Source organism: Taeniopygia guttata, chromosome 6 (genome assembly GCF_048771995.1).
Source record: "Taeniopygia guttata chromosome 6, bTaeGut7.mat, whole genome shotgun sequence".
NCBI classification, from domain to species: Eukaryota; Metazoa; Chordata; class Aves; order Passeriformes; family Estrildidae; genus Taeniopygia; species Taeniopygia guttata.
In genome coordinates this window covers 25,318,328-25,342,538 of record NC_133031.1, presented here as the reverse complement: position 1 = coordinate 25,342,538, position 24,211 = coordinate 25,318,328, and the positions used below count along the sequence as shown (strand labels likewise).

Genomic DNA, 24,211 nt, shown 5'->3' with positions numbered 1-24,211 from the left:
CACATAGTAATAAAATTATATAATTGGTCCAGTCTTATTAAATCACTACTTTAAAATTCTATTTGTTTCTACCTGCTGTAAAAGACATTAAAACAAAACCAAGCTGTCCTGCAAGTCATATAGGTACATTACAGAGAAGATGGTTTCAAATACAGATACAAAAACTTAACTTAAATAAAGCAACACCATTGGGTTATTTGATTTGAAGAAGCACTGTTGTCAAAAGTCCACCATGACCAGCCAGAAATGAGTTGGTACTGGCCACAACTACCAACAGAATTAAACATGACCACTTAATGTAGTCATAATTTTCAGAAGATAATGCAACTGGTTAATGCTGTTCACCATGATTAGGGTTATCAGCTTGCATAACATTTCTTCTCTAAACCTAAAGAAAAAACAGATTTCTTTTTTTTAACAAAGCTGGAAAACTTGTGCTAGTAACTTCATATCAAGTTTACATTTTATTTTCTAAACTCTTATGACAATTTTGTATACACAATGCTTCCAACATCTTAGATTCAGTGTAATGGATGAGATATTATAAAGGGGCACTTCAGTTCAAACAAAGAAGGCTGAATGAAATTTCAAGCCAGACAAGTTCAAAGGATTCCTTAGTAATAATTAAAATATATATACACACTATACTGTCTCTATATACACATATATAGAGATAGTCTGTCTTATATTGTATAGTGCCACATATGTTTTACCTTTATAGAATGTTCCCATAGAAGACACACTTATGCAGATGGTACCATAATAACCCTAATCATGGCAGAAAGTACATTACTTTCTTGAAGAAGTATCCTCTAGTAAAGGGCTCAGAGATGCCAACAACTAGACACTATGAAAATGCCTTTCTGCAATGTAAGTCTTCGATCTGAGTGTACAATGTTCTTACTGCTGAAAGGGGCTGGCAGATTTTACTGAAATATATGCCCAAGACTTTATTGAATTCAAAAGGTTAACTGAGGAAGATAAACATCATTAATTAATTAATTAAAATGCAGAAAGAAAGAGCCACACATGCACATCAGCTGATGAAAGTCATGAACACACTGATCTACCTTACAGCAATGTTTATAATGTTCACAGGACTGCGATTTGACACAATAGGGTACTAGAACACACAATACAGCAACATGATATAATAATGTAACTACTTTCTAAAGTAAACTGATTATAATTACAATAAGAGCCCATGTTTTCTCAGGGCACTTAACCTAATCAAATCAAGAGCAGTTGCAAACTGTCCATCTTTTGTTTTAGGAGTTTTTTGTGTCTGACTGCCAAATTTCAAAGTTGAAATCAGCCTCCAGTGCTAATAGTATGCCTCTCCAGTCTGTCAGAACTCTAGCAGTCCACTCAGTAATCCTAAATAATCCATGAAAAGCACATAAAAGAGATTGGGAAAAAATTCTATCATCAGGAAACTTGAAATTCTCTTCAAGGGCCATCACCTGACACTGAAGTACTGCAAGGATCTATAAATTGTAAAAGGACAGAAAACCACACCATTATTCATTAGCCAAGAGCAAAAAGAAAACAGCCTAAAAGTGGCCTTTCTGAAGAGCCTGAAAAGGGCCAGAATAAAAAGACCTACATGGCTATAAACCTTTGCCATCAGTAATCTGCAATTACAGAGTTCCTCTGATCACAAGAGACTTGCAACAGCAGTTGAAACAGAGTATTTCTAAACATTACTTACAAGTCTGTGAATACAAATGTATGAATTGTCAGAACTCAAAAAGCCTTAGAATGCTGCAACAAACAGCTTCAAAGGAAACAAGCTCTTCTAGAAGTTTGGCTAAGGTATTAAAAAAATAAGCAAGATCTTTGTACTTGATTGCAAAGAAAGAGAATGAATCACAAGCTTTCAATGACCTTAAGACTTCTGTACACAAAACTAATTATCACTGGACAGCATTTTTAAGTAAATCATGTAATCAGGAAGTCTTCCCAGTACTGTCAGAATCATTTAAGAATTGGTTTTTGAGTTTTTACTTGAATATTTGACACTTTGTTCAGAAGATAAGTTACACAAGTAAACCAATTACCCCTCTATGGAAAATCATAGCATGCAACCAATCTAACCTACTTTTTAGAAATTCAAAGTACACAAGGACTTATTTATATGGCAATTCCATTTTAACATGCATCTGCCAAAACACTGTCACACACAGATCCCAAGATCTTAAACAAAGGCAAATGTAATTTTGGCAAATGTAACTGACACTAGGGTAATGGGGGATTGGCAAATAAAACAAAATCCATTACACAAAATTAAAACCCCAACCCCCACACTTCCATTACCTAAAGACAAAGTCTTCAAGCATTCTTGAGAGCTTTGTTCTGGCTTATAGTTTTGAATTCAATCTTTGAGAAGGAATTGAATGTCTGTTCCTGCAGCTTCTCATTTGAGGTGTATATCCATGAAAGAACAACCTAACCACCTTTCCTGCTTTCCACACTGTTTCTTGGGAAGCACGCTCAGGTGCAGGAACACAAGCACGGTTTGTATGTGAGTGTAAGCTTCCTTCTCAAACTAGATGGAAACAAAAAGAATGCTGATGAACACATGCAGTAACCTACTTCTTTTTTTTAAATGGGGATTCTTTTTCCCAGGAATACTGCCCGTTAATTCTCATTAGTTGAGCAGAGAGTTGATCAGAGTAACCACATCTGTAATGCTGCCTACGATCAATTTCTACAGTGAACGTTATCATTTCCATCAGAAATAAATCTTGAAGTGAAAAATGACATCCAAGTAAAAAACATTCTCCTGTTTGTGTAGAGTACACTGAAATGCCAATTTTACCAGCTGCCTTGCTCAGACACCTTACTCAACTACTATTGCTAATACAGACATGCCCACAGATGATGTGAGAAGAGGTTTGAGGATGTGAGGGGAAGTGCACATGGGGGAAGAGGAAAACACATTCGGTATTCTGAGGTATATTTTCAGAAAACGGGAATCAAAACTCCACTATGAAGCTCAAACTAAAACTTTAATACTCTGGAAGTGCTGTTAGAGATGTTATGTTTTTGTGGTGAGAAAACTTTATGAAGAGCAACTTCAGACATATTCATAGTCATTTAAGAAAAAAACCCCGGAACTCTAATCTTCAAAAATGACATAAGAACCACCATCTAGACCGTGTATTACACCAGCACCTAAATAAACTAGACGTTCTTAATATAGAACACTGACACAAATTCCTCGGGTGAAATGACCCCACCTAACATTCTGACTGTACTGTGGCACTTCTGCTCAAATATACAAACAGGTGATACCACCACAGTACAACAGAACCCAAAATAACTTCTACCAAAAGTAGCACAAGTTTCATGAGTGCCCAGATTTCATAAACTCTCAAATGCAGTACTCTAAATATGTTTCTTGACCGAATTAGCTCTCAGAAACACTGTAAATGCCATCCTCTTGTGCTGTTTTTTCCTTAGTCTCCAGAACCTGCTCCAGAGCTTCAGTTCATGTCAGTTCCCAATTCTCTCATGCTTATCCATCAGGATGTTTTTTTCCACGCTATCCAAACCAAACACGGAGCATTAACACCTTTTAAGAAAGGGGCAACTGTAGCTGAAGATTTGCCTGAAAGTTGAACTCTTGTCAAACACTAGCAGGGTTGTATCTATGTCATTGTAGTCTACTTGGCTTGACAAATTCTAGATAAGCATCCTTAAAAGCCCTACTTGTACCAGAACACTTGAAGATTTAAAGAGCAAACAACTGAGGGAATCTGGGAGATCCAATACATGGATTCCACCACACAGGGAAAGCAAAGAGAACACAGCTGTTTAATTCAACTCCACATGGAACAAGATGGAAGAATGCCCATTAAAGCGACGACACACATGAAGCACAGAAGTCAGTTTTACTGTTCATGGGGTTCCTTCCGTACAGGTGGGGAAAAAAAAAAAAAAAGTATGAACTTCGGAGCTAAGAAAATGCAGTCTTTGTAAGGTCAGGAGCTATACTGTACACGAGTCCCAGAAAAACCCAAAACACAGAAGTGAGCAATCCAGCAGCGGGCAGGGTGGAGCAGAAGGCGGGACAATGACCTAATAGGTCTTTTCTATCTTTAGTTTCACGAGGCTCCGTGGCCAAGAGGCGCCGGGATGCCCCGCTCTGCCTCCGGCGCCCCGGCCGAGCCGTGCCGCACTCGGCGCTGCCGGCAGCAGGAACGCCGAGCGCGGAGCCGGCAGCCGGGGCGCCCGAGGCAGCGCCGCAGGCAGGAACAGCGCTCCGAGTCACTTCCCAGCTATGGGAACACGAGCCCGCCCTTACCTTGAACACTTTACCGAAAGCACCGTCGCCCAGCTCTCCTATGATTTCCCAGAACTCCTCAGGGTTCAAATCCCTCTTGACGTGCTCGTATTGTTTCTTCTTCTTCTCGCCGCCCAGCTTGAAGATCTTACGAAAGTTGAAGAAGGACATTTTGGCTGCCGCCGAGGGATGGGGCGGGCGGCGGTGTCCCCTGCGCCCGCCGGGACCACCTGGCGCGGGCGGTGATGCCGGGCGCGATTCCCACGCGGAGACCAAAGTCTTGGCGCGGCCCGGGAAGCGCCGTCAGCGCCGGGCGCTGCGGGGAGACAACACCCCGCGATGCCCCGCACGGGGCCGGGCTCGGCGCGGCTCTCCCCGGCGGGCTCGGCGGTCCCTACTCGGCCGGGCCGGTCACCATCGCGGCAGCAACAAGTGCCGGGCTCCCTCCTCGGGACGGGCGGCGGCGGAGCCGGAGGAGGGGTCACGGCTCCGCTGGGAGGGCGCCGGGCAGCGGGGAGCGGTCACGTCCCGCCTCGCAGGACGGGGCTGATGCAGGGAGGGGCGGAGGCTACCCCGCTCCAGGCTCCCGGCCGGTGTCCTCGCGGAGCGGCGTCCCGGGGTGGCACAGCGGCCGAAAACGACGCTTCGCTGCCGGCCTCTCTCCCGCTCGCTCGCTCCCTCCCTCGCCCTGTCGCGGAGCGGGGCCCGGGCGGCTCCGCTTCCTGCGGGGCGGCACCGGCGGCGCCTCCGCCCCCTCCGCCCTCGCTCCCGCCCGCCGCCGGCGCGTGCGCCCCGCGCTCCCGCCCCTCTTCCCGCGCTCCCGGAACCGCCTCGCGCCCCTCCCGCCGCTCCGCCGCCGGCGCACGCGCAGCAGCACGCGCAGCGGCGCGCGCCCCACCGTTCCCCCTTTTCCCCCCTCCCCGCGCGTGCGCACGCGCCGCACCGGCAGCACGCGCGGCCCCCCCCGCCAACGGCTCGGGCCCGGCACCGGCCAGGGGAAGAGGCGGGGCTTGCCGTGCCCACGTGACGCGGCCGGGGCGGCCTCAGCCAATAGGAGCGCGCGGAGGCTCCGGGCGGGTAAGTCGGTGTGGGGCTCAAGATGGAGGGGGCGCCCTCGCTTTCCCCCCCCCAGCTCCGAGCAGCGCTGGCGCGGGGATCCAGTGCTCCTCCCGCCCTCTGCCCCTTTAGCCCGCTGTGTGCCGTCACGGAGGGGCGTGCGGCATGGAGACCCTTTTTCCTCTGATCGCGGAGGACACCACTCGCCTCTCTCCGCGCCGTTGTCCGTGCAGGCAGGTGTCCCCAGCCTGTGGCCCAGGGCGGCGTTCCCCAGCGGGGCACAGCTTCCCCTCAGTGCTGCCTGGGTGTCCTGAGCCGAGGGGCCCTGAGGGGCTCCCTCTGGGTGTCCGGAGCCCTAAGGGGGCAGGTAGTGCCTCCTGAGGGGCTGCGCCTTGGATGTGGAGCTCTGAGGAAAGCGTTGATAGCAACGGACGACGTTTGAAAACTTTTGTTTGTTTGTGGTCCGGTATTGTCCCTAAACCTGCTACTGCTTTATCTTCTGTCATAGCAGGGTGTGATGTTCTTGTGCTGCCCGTTTGGTATCTTCGGTATCTTATTTAATCACTGGGACAGGCCTGAATTTTCTTATCTCACAACCTTCTCTTGCCACAAGTGATTCCTTCCTCACCCTGAAGTATAATTGTATTTTAATAGTTGTGTTGTGTACACGCCGTCCAGTGTGGGGCGTTTCCTCACTTGAAAGCAAGAGGCGTTCCCGTTGCCTGGATTAGGGGCAATTAGCAGGCAGAGACAGCTAATGGGGGCAGAGTTTGGGCTGTGACAGGCTGGAAGTCCATCCAGCAGCAGCTGAGGCGATGCTGAGACCTCAGAGACATCTGACAGTGAGACAAACACCCAGGGAAAATCGTGTAATGCAGTATCCTCGTCTGAACCCGAGTGCCTGCAATTGCCATTAACTTAAGCTGCGTGATGAGCTGCTGAAGATCAAGCCTCTGGTGCGCATCATTCCCCAGACCATTTTATTAGCGTGACAGTAGCTTGCTATATAAGTAATAATAATGAGGCATTGAGAGGCCCCTGACACAAAGCATTTATGAATCGAACAACAGTGTTCTGTCATGAGTCAATTTCTTTAAACTGTATAAAATCAGTTTCACGGGTAGTCCCACCCTATGAATAGAGTACTCTTGCTAAACTGATTTGTTGTAATAATCAGCGTTTGTTTTCCAAAAATTATATTCGGCTTTATGGGTTCCTTGTACTGACTGCTTGGCCACAAAAGGTAAAACTGTTCAGGAGGGTGTTAAGACCAATACTCTTTATATGTGTGAAGACAAAAACAAGAAACAACTGCAATCCAAAGGAGCTGTTTTATCTTCTGTGATCTGGCTTGCTGGCTCCACCTATTAATTTCATATGCAAGTTTCATTCAGATAGCTTGAATTAAATATAATAATAGAGTGTTATCAGCAGCAATTTAGTTTCTCATATCTTAAAGTTCAGTTTATTTTTCCTCTCTAATTTTTCTTTTGCCACTTCAGGTGGAATGATAGCTTTGATTTGGATTTTAAAATACAATGATGGCTTAAATAATAATTTTCATTAATATTTTAAAATTAATATTTTGATTTTAACTTGCTTTCTGTTAGATAAAAAGTGCTTTTTAAAAGGGATTAATTTCTGTGGGTTTATTTAAACTGTCTGGTTGATAGAGGATGGGGGAATAAAGGAATCCAAAGCTATAGCATGAATTCCTTGTATAGAGGCAAGATTATCTTTTCTTTAGCCTCAGAGTTAATGGCGGTGGAGTGGGAGGGGGGGTAGAGGGGTGTTTACATGTGAATGTTAGAGTTTATAATAACTGGAAAGAAATGCAACACTAAAAGAAAATTTGATAAGTTATATGTGAAGAAGAGAAGTTGAGCTGGCAGTTGTGGGATGGCGCAGCAGGGCCTGGTTGTGCCTCGGCTCTGTTACAAACGCGGGGCTGCGCAGAGCTCACAGGCAGCATGTCTGCTGCTTTAGACTTGTATAAACAGTCTTCCTGTTCCAGAGAGCTTTGACTTCACATAACATTGAAAATACAAGGTGAAAGTCTGGTATGCGAAAGGAGTGCTTAATCTAGTCATAAGGCTTTGCTTTTAACTTCTTCCTTACTCTTGAACAAGTAATTTAAGATAAAACCAGGATATATGAAAAGGAAAACTATGATTCCATCTCATTCTTTCTCTTACTCTTTCACTCTGGAGTTACAGCTTGCCACTCAATCCTGAAAATAAACTCCATAAGGTAAAGTGCTACTAGTAAATCCTTTCCAATTTGCTGTGACTTCCTGGTTTGGAGGAGCCTGTATGAAGCCTGGATTTTGTGTGTATGGGGTTTTTTGTTTCTGATAGCATTTCTTAGGGATTGTAAATGTTTCCAGATGGTAAGGATAAAAAGGTAAGAGTGAATTATATTAAAAATTTCTCCTTTAGGAATTTAAAGCAATGCTTTTTGAAAATTCATTGCTTCCTTTAAATGTCAGAGGAAGATGTTAAAGTGAAGATGTTAAAGAGCTATCTTGATTGTGATCAAATATATGGGCTTAAAATAGCTGTAAACTCTTTTTGACAATCTTTTTCATCTCTTTGTGAATTAGAAATCTCCTTTATACTTTCTGCTGCTTAATATCACCATCCTTTCTCATTGACTTAATCACGTACACTTGCCACTGTTCCTAACTCCCTCTTTAAGTTGTTTCTTTTAAACTGCTCCAATTTCTCTTAATTGAAAGTAAACACTTCAGAAATTGAATTTGAAATGTGTTCTTCACAAGATTTATTGCCCTTTTGCTGCAGTCCTACAGTCTGTCTTCAGTTCTTTCAAAATATTTAGTGGTATATTTTTATACTGTCTTGACTTTCTCTCCACCAACACTTTCACTGATCTCCAAAATTCTTTCTGGTGATTGGGCTCATTGAACTGCTGTAAGGTCACAGGTGACTTGTTTGTGGTTAAATCTGGAGTGTAATTCATGTTTCATCCATCTTAATCTGTCTGTCACCTTTGGCACTCAGCACTGTCCTTTCTGTTTTGTTTAATCAATGTATCCCATGCTTTTATTGATGTTTTCTAGTAATGTGGTGGCATTTTTTTCATAAGCTCTGCCATTTCTCCTCCAATCTGTTTGCAAAATTAACATTTTGGGCTCATTTCAGTTCTAAGCACCAATGTAGCTTCCAGATCAGTGTAGTGCTCCCCAGTGCAGGGGCACGATCGCTGTCCTGGTCCTGTGGCCACACTGTTTCTGATAAAGGCCAGGATGCCACTTGCCTTCTTGGCCACCTGGGCAACTCCTGGCTCATTATAAACTGCTGTTGATCAGTACCCCTTGGTTCTTTTCCTCTGGGCCACATTCCAGCCACTCTGTCTCAGCCTGTAGCCCCTGCATGGGGCTGTTGTGACCCAAGTGCAGGACCTGGCACTTCCCCTCCTTCAGCCTCACACCCCTGGCCTCAGCTGATTGATCCAAGCTGCCCAGACCCCTCTGCAGAGCCTCCCTGGACTCCAGCAGATCAACACTCCTGCCCAGCTTAGTGTTGCTTGTGAGCTTGGTGAGGGTGCACCTGAGCCCCCATCCAGATGATGGATACAAATATTAAACATATTAAAAGATGTTAAATGGGGCTGTACCCAGCTCTGATCCCTGGGCCACCGCTCACCACCACGCTCTGGGCCTGACCCCTTGGTTGTCCTGTACATGCTATATATACAGCACTCCTAAAGCCTTTCTAATAAATGTGCCATTGACAGAGCTGTGTCTTAGAGACTTCTCTTTCTGTTATGCAGAACAAAAAGAGACTTAGTTTTGTATTCAGTATTTTATAAGCAGTTATGATACGAGTAACAGGAATAGTTCAGTCATAAATAATACAAACAGGAAAAAATTAGAATACCAGAGGTTGGACACTCAAGAGCTTGCCCATATCTTAGCCAGAATCAATACTCAGGCTCCTATCAATAACCTGGGTATACCACTATTTATTATATAGTTTGGGTTTTTTTACTGCCTTACTGCAGGACCAGTTAATCCAAGAATTGCCAAAGAAAGATGTGGCATTTGGAAGCTTCAATATATGAGGATATTACTCGATGTTTAAAGTAAAAAAACATTGAATATTAAAATATTTAGGAATAGGATCAGTCTAATTTTGGCTTCAGAAAAGTCTGTGTGTTTAAATTTGCCGTACTTTTTCAGCAGTCAGTGGGGAAATGTATCTTCACAGGGCAATTCACCTTTCCCGTTTTAGATGCTTATCTTTATCACAGTATTTATCTGTGTAAGGTGAATTTTCCTGGTAACATATAATGGGAGTTCTTCCTACCTATAGAGACTCCACTGCCAGCAGAACTCTTGGAATTCATTTCTCTTGATGTCAGCAACACTTCTGGGAATAATGACAGAGCAGATATAAAAATTGCCAAATTACCTGAATGTTTCCAAGTAAATCTGTGATTGTTTATTGAATAGACTTTATCTGAAATTAAGTGGCAGAAGAAAAAAGCAATAACGTAAATATCAAAGTCTGAATAAGGATCAGATATTTCAACAAAAAATACAAGAATATTTCTTGGAAACATAGCATGTCAAAAGCATTCAAGTTTTAACATGTTGACTTTATTGAAGCTATAGCAAAAAATGTTTTTTTCTTATTGCTTCTAGTTGATCTACAAAAAAACCCTCTTCAAGACTGATATTCAGAAATAGTTATATGTCTTTGTAAGGGAGTGAGAAGCAAACCTCAGATTTAATGAAATGCATCAACAACTTGAAACTTACATAGCTGATTCTCTTTGATTAAATGACTACTGCAATTAAGAACTTCAGATCCTCATGATAAAGCTTTTCAAGAAGACTGCACGCTTTTTGGTTTGTATTTAACTCAAAAAGCTCCTTTTATAGGAATTTTCAGTTAATATTAAAATACTGTGCTGCACTGGTGGATAATTGCATTTTTTTCATACAGTAGTTAGTCCAGAAAAGGTTCTCTCCATATTGTGATGACTAGTAATGAGTTCCATCTACAACAGTCTTTTTTTTAAATAATAATAATATCCTTTTAAATACTACTACTGTTAGCGATATTGCTGTATTCCTTCTAACCATTTTAATAATTTGAGGTTATATTTCATTTGAAATGGGATTTATTTGATCAAAACTGTACATGAACGCAAAGCAAATTATTTAAAACTTGTGGAGCCCCCTCCATCTGATAGCTGTTAGAAGCTTTAGTTAAATCACATGAAAGCATGTCTTGCACAGGGTGCACCATGATTGCCTTTCCTCCAGATGGTAATTAGGCATTATCCTCTTGCGTAGCAGTCACGAGCTGATTTGCTCTTTTTGTTTGTGGCTTTCAAATTTGCATTAGTTCACATAGTAGCTAGGATTAGAAATTTATTAAGGGATAAAGATAGCTTTGCATCTCAGTATTGCTCTCAGTCAATACTGGCACAAAAAATGTCTGAACAGAAAGCCCACATGTATTGCTGCTTTTCTTTCTGTAAATCCTGATTTTATTTTCTTTTACTGTTTCCCAGGAGGCTTTTTTTTTCCAGAATGGACTTTGTGTTCTCTTGTGATCCTGATCAGCTCTGGAATCTTGAGACCAAATAACTTGTTCTGTAATATGAAAATTAATTATTTTTAAAATTTTTTTTTAATTATGGCTAGCTGGCTGGCCAGCCATCAAACCCAATCCTGGTTATGTGGTAAGGATAACCAGGAAGTTTATTATGCCTTCTACAATTATTATTTAATAATATATCATCCTGTCAAATAGGGAACATTTCCTACATGCACAATAAAGGAAAATTTGACAATACTAAATACTTGATTTCTTAGTAATATCCCAAAAAGAGACATTTCAGGGGGATAATATTGCAGATATGTCTACTAGCAAAGAGGGGAAAGGACATAGAATATGAGATTATTAATGTAAACAATTAAATTATTTTACTGAAAAAAGCGAAGTTTTTCATTGCATAATGTTATTTTTGTATTACAACCATGTTTGTAATAATTTCTGTGTGTGCAATGTTCTTCTCTTTTTACCTAGAAAATGAGGCAAAAAAATAGTTGACTGTTGTACAGTAGAACTTGGTCTCCCGTGGATCTCATCTTGATGCAGCAGCAGTGAGTGGAGCTGCAATAATGTGGCAATTGTTAAGGCAAACAGCAGCTGCTGTTTGTCCAACAATAGTCTGTGCAAACTTTGGCCACTAGCAGTTGCTTATGACAGAACTGAGTATTGTGATGTGATGCACTTTTTGTCTCAAGTGCCCTGAAATGTTTATTTTTTGACAGAAGGGATCTTTAATAGCTAATCCTCAAAATTATATTTTATAGTACACTGTGTGATATTAATGGATTAAGCCAAAAAAAAAGAGCCCATTACATTACTTGGACTGAATTATATCAGGAAATAAAATTTTACATGAAAAAATAATTCCTGTGGCTTCTGACTGAGTACTAATACATTTTTCTGGATAGAGTCTACAGGAGAGAGTTCTTTTAAGAGCATGAGGTAGGAAATTGCATTTATTCAAATTGAAATGCAATTAAGGAGACACTTAATCTAGTTTATGAAAGGCTGTTGCTTTCTTTACATACCAAGAAGTTGGAAATAGTAATGAGTTTATCATGTTAACTGTGACAGTGATTCATGGAAGAGGTTACAGCCACAGGGAGGTATTTTCAAGTATCTAAATAATGTTCTGTCCATTTCGTGCCTTTCAATGGGATTTGGAACAAGGTTTTAAAGATGGGCAAAAACCAAGTCATAGGTTAATCATTTTGAAATCTCAGGTTGTAATGGAGTGCTCTGTAGTGCAATGAATGTTCATATAAATTCTGACTTATTCCAGAAGCTGTTCTAATTTAGACCAGATGCATAAACCAGTTTAAAGGGGAGGGAGGGAAACGAACAGCAATGCTTGCCTCTAGAAATTGAGTCAAACTTGTGGAGTTGACAGGCACAGTAGCCTCAGAAAGCTATTAACCAATGCTAGTCACTTCTATGCAAATTTCTGAAATTTGAAAATGTTCATTCAGGAGGTGATGCTAAATCCATGTTACACTGCTAAAACAGAGTAGAAAAGGTAACTTTTTTTTTCTCTTTTCTCTGTTAGTTATTTCCTTTGTATAGTATCAGTAAATTACAGAATCACAGAATGGATAAGGTTGGAAGGGTCCAACCTCCTGCTCAAGCAGGGCCCCTTAGACCACATGAGTGAGGATTCTGTCCAGACAGTTCTGGAATGTCTCCCGTAAGGGAGACTCCACATCCTCCCTGGGCAATGTATTCCAGTGCTTGTTCTCCCACACAGATTTCTTGATCCATGGGAAATTGTATCTAATGCATGGTACAAGGATCAGAAAGAGCTACTTCTACTGGTTTTTTTTTGTTACACACTTCACTGTTAGTTTTTTCAGAATCATTCTTTTGGAAAATTGACAAAACAAATAAACAAAACATTGTTACAAGGTTTAGCTTGCATATAAAACAAGTTTCAATGCCAGAATGAGGCCATCTAGGACTGTAAGCTTTGTCCCCTTCCTTCCAAGGCTGTGGATATTGGAGGAGCCAGTTTGGGAAACACGGAGACATTAACTCCACTGGAAGACTGTTACACAACAGCCATGTCAATTTATTGATAAAACAAGGCTTTTTTTACCCCTAACCTGTATTCTGCCTTATGGGCACTGTGGGCAGTGCCTTTCTGGGTTGTTAGGTTCCCCACTGGCTAAATGTTGCAGTGATGGGCCTCTTGTCTTGCTCTTCACTTACCAGTGAAGTGTATTGTAATAAAAACTAATGTAAGTAAAAGACATACAATGTTTAGAATTTCAAGGAGTATCTTTAAGAAAAAAATCTATAGTTCATTCTTTGGTAAATTGTTATCTGAACAGCTTACACAAATGTTAAACCGTTGTACAGTAACAATTCAGGAAGTGCTAAACTTCTGGAAGTTCAGAGGAGTTCTAGATTTCTTAATTTTGTTTTGAAACTGTCTTTAAATTGGACTTACATATAAGAATTACAAGACATGCAGCATGTAGCATCACTACTGACAGGATTTAACATGACAGAAGCAGAAGGTGGTTTGTTATGAAAGACTGAAAGTGCTTGCCCCATCTTGATTTGTAATAGAATAACCAGGAAGGAGGTGTATCCAAACTGGCCTTACCTTACTGTTTTATAGTTTTCCAACCACTGTTTTCCAGGAGCCATTTTTTTCTCTTTCAGTAAGTCACTGATGGTGTTCATTTTGTAACTGGTGTTGGATACTTTCTTTTAATTATGTATTTTTTTAATCCTCTGGGTGACTTTCATGTCTAGAAGCTTTGTTCCATATTAACTCTTACCAAAAGCTTTACTTCCCAGTTCAGTAAGATTTACTTGTATAATAATACAATGGGTTTGTTTGGTTTTAATTTAAAATGTTGTATGTGGCTGTAGGTAATTAAAAACATTTCCTGAAAAATAGTGGGTTTGACTGTACCATGCTGGAATTGCCTCTGCTGATCATGAAGAGTTGAATAATAGTCATTTGTCACATAGGGTGTTGACTCAGACACAGATGATTTCAATTCAGATGACAGAGGGTGTTACAAAACCCAGCTGTTGACTCTTCTCCTCTTTCCACAAGTTGCTTTGTCTGTGGCAGGAATGGCTGACCTGCGGAGCAGTTTTTGACAGCCACAGTTTCTGGCCTAATTTATTCAAGTAAACCAGTGATGACTTTTAAGTTGTTTTAATGCACTGGGTTGGCAACTCCAACAGTTTAGGATCTGTTTCTAGTGTAAATTGTGAGTGCTAGCATGGTAGTGGCAGTCTTTGGAGAAGAGTGAAAGCCTGGTAGGATGTTTAAGTTGCCTGTATTAGTGCATAAATTCTCTGTTTCTGATTCACATTCACACTCTTTTTCTGACTGAAAAAGAGTTTTTGCAGCAGTCTGCCAGCACTTGCACAGCAGTTGCAGACAGCCACTGGCAAGACATTTTCTTGGCTCAAAATGATTAATCTCAAGCTAAGGCAATTTCTCCAAGAGCTTTGGTTGTTAATCAAATTTGGAGAAAAGACAACAAGAAATATTAAAACAGATACTCTTCTTTGAGGTTTCAATTGCACTGGGATTGGAAGAAGACTGTTTACTTTTTTAGAAAAGGTACATGGTGGATTCTATTGAATAAATCAATAGGGTGTTAAATAGGAAGCTCTTGAGACAAAACTACCAGGTAGGCTGCTTAGAAGGGAAGAATGAAAATAGGTTTGTGGTTGGGAAGGGTGCCAATTTTCCTTGCTATCCTTCTAGGATAATACCTTGCTGAGCTCACAAGGTAGCTCTGGGGGTTAAGGACTTGGTTGACTTCTCAGTAGAGTCAGGAAAGCTAACTTTGATAGCAGTGGGTGGAAGAGACAGCCCAATTTTAATATGTTAGAAAAATCTCAAATAGAGGCTTCTTGTTTATTTGTATCTAGATACCTACTATGTAAACTTTAGATTTCTGCCCTTCAAACAGAGTTGTTTTCCCAAGAAGAACTTAATTCTTCATTTGGTTTTGATTATGCCTTCATAGCCTTTTTCTGGAGTTAAAAATAGAATACTGATATCTTCTGTCTAATTAACTTGTGGACTAGATGATTCTGTTGCCTTTTTTTCTCCTGTAACATGATTGAATTCCTTGCACTGCAGCAACCCTGAAGTCATTACACTGCACTTAAAACAAAATGCAGAAAGGAATGACCTTTTGCTAGGACTCTGTGTTGTTTTTATTGCTAAGCCTGATCGCCATCTCCCAGCAAAAGCCAGTTTAATCCTTAAACATTAATTAGATAGTATCTGTTCAGAATTGTCTATTGTTTGCTGTCTGCTTCTCATTGATTATAACGTTGTGCATCTCCACAATGCCCCTATTTGCCCCTTGGCTCTTCATTGTACAGGGCAGCTCTTATCTTCCTTGCTGATAGCATATCACCAATGGTACCAGTTAAGAGCTGAAAACACTTGTAGCATAATGGAAAGTTCCACTTTTGCCAGGATGACTCACTAATTAATCCCTGGATGGAGAGGCTTCCTGTGCCAAGTTAGGAAAAAGTTACGGGAAGATACTATTATATATCAGAAGATAAATGATTGGAAGAGTTTTGTCAGCATTATAGGAATTATGTTTTTTAACTCTCAATCTTAGAATTGAGAGCTTGGAAACTCACTGAATAGATACTTTGGAAATAATTTACATCTTGCTTTGCTTTAGGAGCAGACAGACAACTGCTGAGAAGAGTGGACTGGTACTAGCAGTGTTGGAGGCAAGCTGTACATCCATGAGGCACTAAATACTTTTCTTTCCAACTGAACACAAGCTTTTGGCTTCAAATAGGCCACTGTTCTAATGAAGCTACCAAGCTGACCACTTGGGAGGGAAGGAAGAAAATAGGCTTGGTTTTGGGTGGTGTCAGGGGGTTGGAAGGCCAAGGAAGATTTGGCTGCTGTGCAGAATGCTCTCCTGTGCCTGTCAGATATTGCTGAAAGTGAGTGGGTGGCTGGTTTCACTGTCCCAGCCTGGTGTGGATGGAATGTCTGTAATTCAGGACTTCAGCAAATTTATCTTGTGGACTTCAAGGAATCCTGTGATGCCTTCATAGTGCTGGGGGCACAATTTAGTTTTTGTAAAGGAATCTTTGCCAGATCTCAAAGATAAAGCATTGTGTGTCTGTAGCAGGCTTGAACCAAACATAGTGGTCACTACATAAAGACATATGATGGGTGTAAATATCTTCAGTGAGGAGCTGTAACAAGGCCTAGGAGTGAGAAGGAAGCTCCAGAATTTAACTCCCAGTAGTTTCTGAGATAGAAAGAGTTTTCACTGCAGAAATCTTCTCCCTTCAGAACAGGGAAGCAGTAAAAAATTTTGGGGAGGTGTTTCATTTAAGCTAAAAGTGTGCTTGGACTTGTTCTATTAACATTTGGGCATTTCAGGCTTGACAAGTGGCTATAAAATGCCAAAATACAGATATTTTTAATCTCCAGTGGAGCTGCTTCATTGATTTCCCCTCAGATGCATACATGTGCAGAGGTGACTTCTGCTTTTTGCCCCAAGGAGTGTCTGTTGTTTATCCAAAATACAAAAGGTTAGACAGACTTGTTACCTGATTGTCTCTTTTTGGCTGGTTATCTCAGTCTGCTGTCTGTCTGGAAGGAAAAACAGGTGTTGAGCTGTGACAGGCTTTGTAACCATGCAGAGCAAATTGAGGGGCATGAAGCAGAAAAGAATGGAACTTTGTACTATAGACTGCAAGCAAAAAAGAGATGAGGAAACTAATTTTGTTAAGAAAATGAGCATGCCAAGTAAAATACAGGTTCAAACCATTTGTTCTCTTGAGAAACTTTATGGTCTAAATTTGACATAGACTGTAGCAAGTATCCAAAGAACTGCCATATGGAGGAATAGCAACTTGTGTTAAAATCATACACTTAACAACTTAATTTCTAAATCTCTATTGAGCAGTGTCTCAATTCAGCAGTAGAAAAAGGGTGCTTCATGGGGAGACTGGAGTGAGAAAGGAATGGTGTGACTTTTTGAGTACATCTTGCAGGTGAAAAAGGAAAGGCTGGGAAGAACTGTCTGTAGTGAGGAGCGAGACATGAATCCAGGTGTAATCAAAACAATTTCAGTTTGTTACTCAATGGTGATGTTACTGCTGGAACTGACTAAAAAAAATATTTTCACCATCTCACCAAAGAAATGACCAGTCCAGGGAAGAGTAAATAACACTGCCTTTTTTTTTTTTTTTACTTAAGTAAAATTTTTTAAAAAGTTGGACAGGAATTATCAACGGCAGTTCTGTACATAGTATAGAGTAAATGTCAGCAACACTCTGTTGTGCTAAACCCTTTTTCATTTCCCTTGCCTCAAATGAAAGCTTAAGCATTAGAACAGAAACCATATAGAATCCGAGCTCTGTAGTTTCTCAGTGAGGCAAGGTGCTTTTGTGATGTTCATGGTGTGTTGTCGTTAGCTCAGTAGCTCCCAGTGCTTCTCCCCGAGTGCAGACATCCCTGGGAGCTGCTCCCTCTCAGGGGGCTGGAGCTGCCAAATCTCAGCCCTATAGCACACTATTCAAAATCAGTCCACTTAGCACCTTTGACTTAGAGCTGCAAGGGGCTGACACCCACTGGAAGGTGACCTGGAAAGCCTTTCAGGAACAATGTACCTGTCCGTACAGGAGAAGCTGATGGAAAGTGTTTTCAGCTTTCAAATCTTTATCAGGATCTTTCTGAATCGAGTGCTGGGGTTTTTGACATCAACACTGTGATAAGCAGAACTGGATCTGTAATGGCAGAAGATGGCAGGTATTAAACTGTGAAATCTGAAAGGGTGAAAGTAACAATTCCAAGTTAGTGGAGACTACATGCCCAAAATAAAAAAGGGATGGCTGCTTTTGTTTTAAGTAAAGTTATCCTCCCTTAACTCCACAATAAAGCACAGGACAAACAATGAGCATGTTGGGGGAGGGAAGGAGAATGATGGGAGAATAATAATCATCTGTAGAGAGAGTAACCACTTAGGTTCCCAGAGTCCTGCTCTTTTAAACAAATGTTGACTTTAGTTCTCTGTTTATGGATTTGGAGAGGAAAAGTCTCTGAAGTTCTATTTCATTTGAAGTTGCTGGATTCTCAGTACTTCAAACAAATCACAAGTATTGATACTTTGAATATTTCATGTGGCAACACATGAAATATTGATAGATAAATATAAAATTTTATTTGATAAACTCCAGTGTCTCATCCTCAGCTCTGCTGTATTATTGTGTGTATACTCATGAGCTGTTTTTACATTTATGTGAAAAATAATAAATGTGAACCGTTCTTTACCTTTGTAGAAAACAATTTCAGGTCCTTCTGTGTTCACAGGTTTTGGATGCAGTCTGCGTCTGAGAAGTATGAAGAAGAGATGCCTTCACTGCACTGGGGCATAGATCCTGTATTTTCTGCATTTGCAAGACTCTATATTAAAGATATTACAGAAATGAGAGAATCTATACAGGTGCCAGGTATGTATTTATATGTGCTGATTATGATGTGGTGCAGTATTATAATTTATTTATGTTGTGCTTTTTTATGAAGGGATTGAAGAATACTTCACAAACATCAATAAAGTAGTATTCCATTACCTTAAGCTAAGTGATGTTAGTATCTTTTAGCAGTTCTAAGAACAACATGTTGTATGTGAAATGTATGTGAAAAATAAGATATATTTGTTAAAATGGTTTTCCTTTTTCTCCAGAACCTCTTTTACATTAAGGTAATGTTGTGTTTCCTTTGTGTGGTGGTGCTTGTTATATTATGATAAGGTTAATTCTAAAATATGCTTGTCCTTTCTGGCTATATGCATTGCCATCTCTCCACTGTCTCTACATTTTTTGCACAATTGTGACAGTTGATGACATTGCTGGATGTGTGATTTTGCTTTTTCCTAGTATATTAATACATTATAAGACAGATACAAGTTTTGAGGTTTTGTCTCCTTCATTTCTAGATATGCTAGATAAATTACATTCTTCATACATTGGAACAGCCATATTGTAAACTCTGGCCTCCGTGCTGGACCTCACCCCACACGTGTTTGCTTTGCAGTCTGTGTCCTGCTGGTCTGCAGTGTCACCCACGTGTGATCTTGGGCTGAAGCAGCACAGCTCTGACCTTGAGCTGCTGTTTTCTCTACCCAGTGTGTCTTCTGCTGTGGAAGGGTTCATTACTCCCAGCTGAAGCCTGACACAGTGCAAGATTATTAGGGAGGAACCCAGAGAACTTAGAATTAATGAGGAAGAGCAATAAGCCCTAAGCACAGTGTATGTCTTTGGTTTGGTTTTGATATTTTATTTGTGGGTTTGTTTTTGTTTTTTTTTTTTTCTGTCCACAGAGACTAAGTACCCATGTTTGGCTTTTTGAATATGCTTTGCCTTGTAGGTTTTGTTATTCTTTTTCAGTTTTCTTTAACAGCAAGGATAGCAGCAATGCTATTTTTGGAGAAATGAAGGACTGACAGGTTTTTTTCTCTTGTTGCAGCCATTTTTATGTACATAAGGACTTCACAAACCACAAATACCAGTCTATCTTGGTTATTTAACACGGCAAGAGATTTTGTCTTGAATCCATTGCAATAATTAGGCTACATCAACTGTTGTTGATGTTTGTCCTACAGTAAGTTTTATTTAGAGGCCTTTTTCAACTGTCTTATAAATGTCTTCTAGTAGTGCTGCTGTGGGAAATGCATCTTGTAAAAACTGTTCTTCATCAGTTACAGATATTTTAATTTTTTCAAACAAAATACAACACAATTCAATGCCAGCAGAATTGGACTGTAGTTTGGACTTGAACATTAGTACATACACATGCTAAATTCAGAATAATTAACCTTATAAACACCAACAAACATTTCATGATATCAGGAACAGCCCTAGAAAGTACAGTCCTGCTCTTTTTTTCCCCTCCAAAATACCTGAATTTCCCTTCTTACTTCTCTTCCTGTTCTTTTACTTAAATGAGTTGGCTTCTGCTTCAGGAACTTTTTCAGTTTTATTATTACCTGTGGGTTTTGTTTTTTTTTTTCTAAGATCATCCTAAGGAGGTGGTATCTGTCATGTCAAGATATCAGCCTTTACAGTTGGAACATTTGAGCTTTCTCCACTTCCTGTGCATCTGTCACTCTGCTTGCTTGCAATCCTGCCTGATTTTCTAAACCAAACTTCAAATAAAATGGAATTTTCTACAATCAACATCCTGAATTTAGTTCATTCTCCTGGTGCTGTGTATACACCAAAGCAGACATTTTTCAGTGTATTTTATTTGTTAGCAACAAATGATAGCACAACAAAAACACTAAAATTAATACCTTTTGGGGAAGGAAGGATGTATGTGTTTGTTGTCAATGCTTCCTGCCTTTAATGGGCTTTTAAAGACCAGCTGAAGCTAAGTATACGGTTGATTATAAATCAGTCATTAAGTAATGGTAATTAAGAATGAATGAGTGCAAACCAAAAAGTTGTAACTAGGAAGAATGGAAAGAAACACAGTCTGAATGTCAGGAAAAACATCCCTAGAATGACATCTGTTAGACCATGGCACAGCCTTCCCAGGAAAAAGGGGGGGATGCCCTTCACTGAGATTGTTTATATTCTGACTGTACAGATTGCCAGGAATTTACTGTACAAAATGGTCTTGTATTGGCCCTGAGGAAATGGACTGAATGACCTAATGAGTTTTTTCTTTCCACTTTTAAACATTAGGATTTGATGCCACAGTGATTAATCCCTTAAAACAACACCGAGGGAAACAGCAAACCTGGCCAATTACTCTGCTGCTATAAATGGTGACAAGAAGGCTGGAAAACCTCCCAGATAAAAACAGCAATTGTGTTGTCTTAGCAGCCTTGCAATGAGAGTGGGTGTCAAACTCAGTTGTAACACATAATCATGGAAATGAGCTTTTCTCAGAGTTATCATGCACCACTGCTTTGTGACAGTTTATCAACAAGGAAGGGAAGCCACAAATAGCATAAAAGGAGGTGATAATAATTAAAGGAATGGCAAACAGCACAGTAATGCTGGTACAGACATGACCAGCACTTGCCCTAGAGAGCTCTGTATCTGTAGTACCCTGTAGCACTGCAGTGCCTGTTGTGGTAGTGGCATTTTGCTCTGTGTGTTGATTACTGGGGTATTAGGAACCTCACTGAATGTGTTTGTCTACAGCTTCAAATATTTAGTATATATTTATTGCTACCAATATGGACTTAATTTGAACAAATGAACTGTCAGGAGGAGTAATTTACACCTCGAAGTCATCAAGTCCAACAACTTTTAATAGGTTAAATATAATTTAATTCTTCAAATTAATTTGGGTAGTTTCTCTGAGAGTAAGGGTGGAGTTCTGCATGAATTTATGGGGATGGAGAGAACCAGTTTTATTTGGTCTCTGTCATCTGCCAAAACTCAGCTTACTAACTGGGAAACAAACATAATAACATGTTGCTTGTTTGCATAATTAGGAGCTTGGAGTCTCTGCTCCACAGCCTTCTCTGAAACTATCCCAGACCTTTTACATAGATGTTGTAAGATTCAGTGAGTGACTACGTACACTGGGAGCATCTCCACTGGGGGTTTCTGTAGCAGTGTTTATTTGTGCCCTGGTAAATTAAGTGAGGGACAAGTGGACAGACCTGCTAAACGTTGTCTATGCCAGACCTGACCAGTGACTGCACAATTAGTATAGCCAGATCTGAGATGATAGCCATAGATGCATCCTCAAAACACTGCAGTGGATTTTTATGAGCAGAATTTCTGCTCATGAGCTGTTTGGCTGATCACCTCTGATTTCATCTGAAACTTTTCTGTTTTCTCTCTGCCTTGCGTGAAGAAAGTTAATTCCAGGCTCATTTAAGGCTGCTAGCTATGTAGGGCAAGTTATTTTTGGATTTTGGATTTAGTTTTTTTTTTTATAGAGAACATTTTTCTGACTCCCTTGCTGCTGTGTTTCCCTTTGTAAGAATAACACTTGCCACGGTGTATGAAGCCAAATGTTCCCTTCTGAATCCCTTGAGTTATCTAGTTTTCAGAAGACAGTTATTGAACATCCCAGATGGCTTATTTCAGTAAAGCAGCAGTATTTGAAAACTGAAGAAAACACATTCACTGAAAACTAGCCAGCCCAGGGAATATTTGGAGCTTATTGCCCTATTTTCCTCCTGCTGTTGGACTGGGAAGCCTCAGTGTATGATGTTTACACTAGTGTTTGTTAACAACATTTGTCACTCTCTTGAAAAGGGTGACAGAGTAAGGCAACCTCAGTGCTGTCAGAGTCCACTGGGCTGTGATTTCTCACTGTTTCCTGGGCATGTTTCTAAGTGTTATTTAAGTTATCTTTATGGATGCACAAAAATAGCTTGGAAGGGATGCTTTTAGAGCATGTGTTTTCAGAAACTGAAGTTCAGGATGCAGTCCACAATGACTGCAGTAGTTTACTCTGCAGTCTGAGAGGACTGTTGCTCACCCCCTGCCTCCACGGCTCCTGTTCTTCTAGAAATGAAAGACAGAATTATGTTAGTTTTCCTTTTGGAGGCTCTGCCTTAATCAGGAACAGCTGCATTGTGAGAAGCTCAAACTGCTTCCTTTGTGTTCTATTATTTATTCTGAAGTCTTATGAAGATATAAAAAAACCCAAAGCAAAACAAAACCCCAAATGAAACAACAAAACAAACAAACAAAAACCCCCTAATGCTTGCAGCATACAAACTCTTTTTCAGATCCAAATGTGCAGGAAAACAAGAGGTTAATAAGATTCTGACACTCTAAAAAAAGAAGCTTTTGTATCCAGCTGATACTTTCTCCTTTTAGTGTCCCTAGTCTTCAGTGATACAGGGGATTTTTCCTGTGTAGGCACTGTATAATTTAAGATATATTAAATATGTAAGAAAGTATGTTTTTTATTGACAAATGTGACTGTGTAGGGTAAGTTGTTGAAAGAAATAGTTACACTAATTCAGCATGTTTTGTTTCTAGGTGTATTCTTTTATAATGGACATCCAATAAGACAGGTGGATGTTGTTGGGATAGTGGTTCAAACAAAGGAGCGAGATGCCTTTTATAATTATGGAGGTAAGGAAAATGTCTTTCTTTCTTCTTGCACTTCTCAGCCTTTTATTTTAGTTACTGTTAGAATTGAAAGGTTTCCTAATGTGGTCATTGTGGATTCTTGAAACAAATGTGCTCTTATCCTAAGATATATATCTGTGTATATATATATATATTTTATATATATATATATAATGTATATCTACATATATATACATATATGTGTATATTTATATAGGTGTAGATATACATTATATATATATACAATGTATATCTACAGCTGAGATTACTTGGCAAATGTAGGGAAGCTACTGTTTATCTCTGCTTCAAAAATAGAGAATTAAATAACACAGAGTAATTGATTCATGTGGGGTCGTGTAGCAAATCTTAATTTTGGGTGTTGCTCTGTCACTGGACTCTGCCACCTTCCTCTCCTATTTGCAGTACCTTTGGTTAGAAGCAAACATATTTAACAGTGCCCACAAATGGGAAATCACTTCTTCCATATTTGAACCTTAGAAATCCCTTCTTACTTTTTGTACGTCTTGTCACAACTTGGAGCCAACTTCTAATAGCAGTAAGGAGCTTGTTTATGTTTAGATGCACAAGAGTTTTAACGAATGAACTCAAGCATCATAGTACCAGTCCTTCCAACACCAGCTGGGAGTTGTCTCCTCCATATTGCTTTTCCCAGTATTCAGTTTTATTAACATGGAAACATCTGATTGTCATTTTGTTCAGCTGTCTTTTACATCTGGAGAAAAAGCAGAGTGGAGCAGTGGTGATGTGGCAAGTTTCAAAAGGTGGGGGGAGGTCACTTCACAGTAGGAAGGGGGAGCCAAATGCACAGATCCTATTGAAGCCCTTTTGGGCAGTGTCTTCTTCTGCCAGGGGTTTTCACCTGGTGGAGGTGAGTCACAGGGTGCCTCTCCTTCCCAGTTCCCTTGCCTGTAAGATTGCAGTTCCCTGAGCCTCAGGAGTACTGTGAAGATACAGCTGATGAATTAACCAGGTCCCAGGCTCCCCAGCATCAAACTGCTGCAGGGTGGCATTGACTGCAAATGCATTTATCACTTCATGAAAACAGAGGAAGACAGAATCAAAATGACCAAGACAAAACCAGTTCTATGGGTAAGGGTTTTCCATGCTGCTCTCAGCACCAGTTTAACAACTAAACCTGTTGAAAATGTTTGACTGGAGCAGAAAGTGGAGGAATAGAAATAAAACG

General features: G+C 40.4%; 2 protein-coding genes across 6 annotated transcripts in view; one reads left to right on the top strand and one right to left on the bottom strand.

Annotated features, from left to right (window-relative positions):
- The window catches only part of SLK (STE20 like kinase), a 48,767-nt gene extending 44,308 nt beyond the window's left edge, over positions 1–4,459 (bottom strand). For all 4 annotated transcript variants that reach the window (XM_030276352.4, XM_012574573.5, XM_030276354.4 and 1 more), the window contains exon 1: positions 4,310–4,459. In XM_030276352.4, the coding sequence (XP_030132212.4) occupies positions 4,310–4,459 (150 nt within the window). The remainder of the gene's footprint in view (positions 1–4,309) is intronic.
- Positions 4,460–4,533: 74 nt separating this feature from the next.
- STN1 (STN1 subunit of CST complex) overlaps positions 4,534–24,211 on the top strand; it is a 42,389-nt gene continuing 22,711 nt past the window's right edge. Inside the window, exons 1-4 of one of the 2 annotated variants that reach the window (XR_012056733.1) lie at positions 4,534–5,365; positions 18,266–18,405; positions 20,641–20,794; positions 22,912–23,007. Coding sequence is in view for 1 of the 2 variants with exons in the window: in XM_030276351.4 (XP_030132211.4) it covers positions 18,273–18,405; positions 22,912–23,007 (229 nt within the window). In the remaining variant the exon portion in view is untranslated. Of the gene's footprint in view, positions 5,366–18,265; positions 18,406–20,640; positions 20,795–22,911; positions 23,008–24,211 lie in introns of those variants that run through there. The other variant, XM_030276351.4, reaches the window with a different exon arrangement.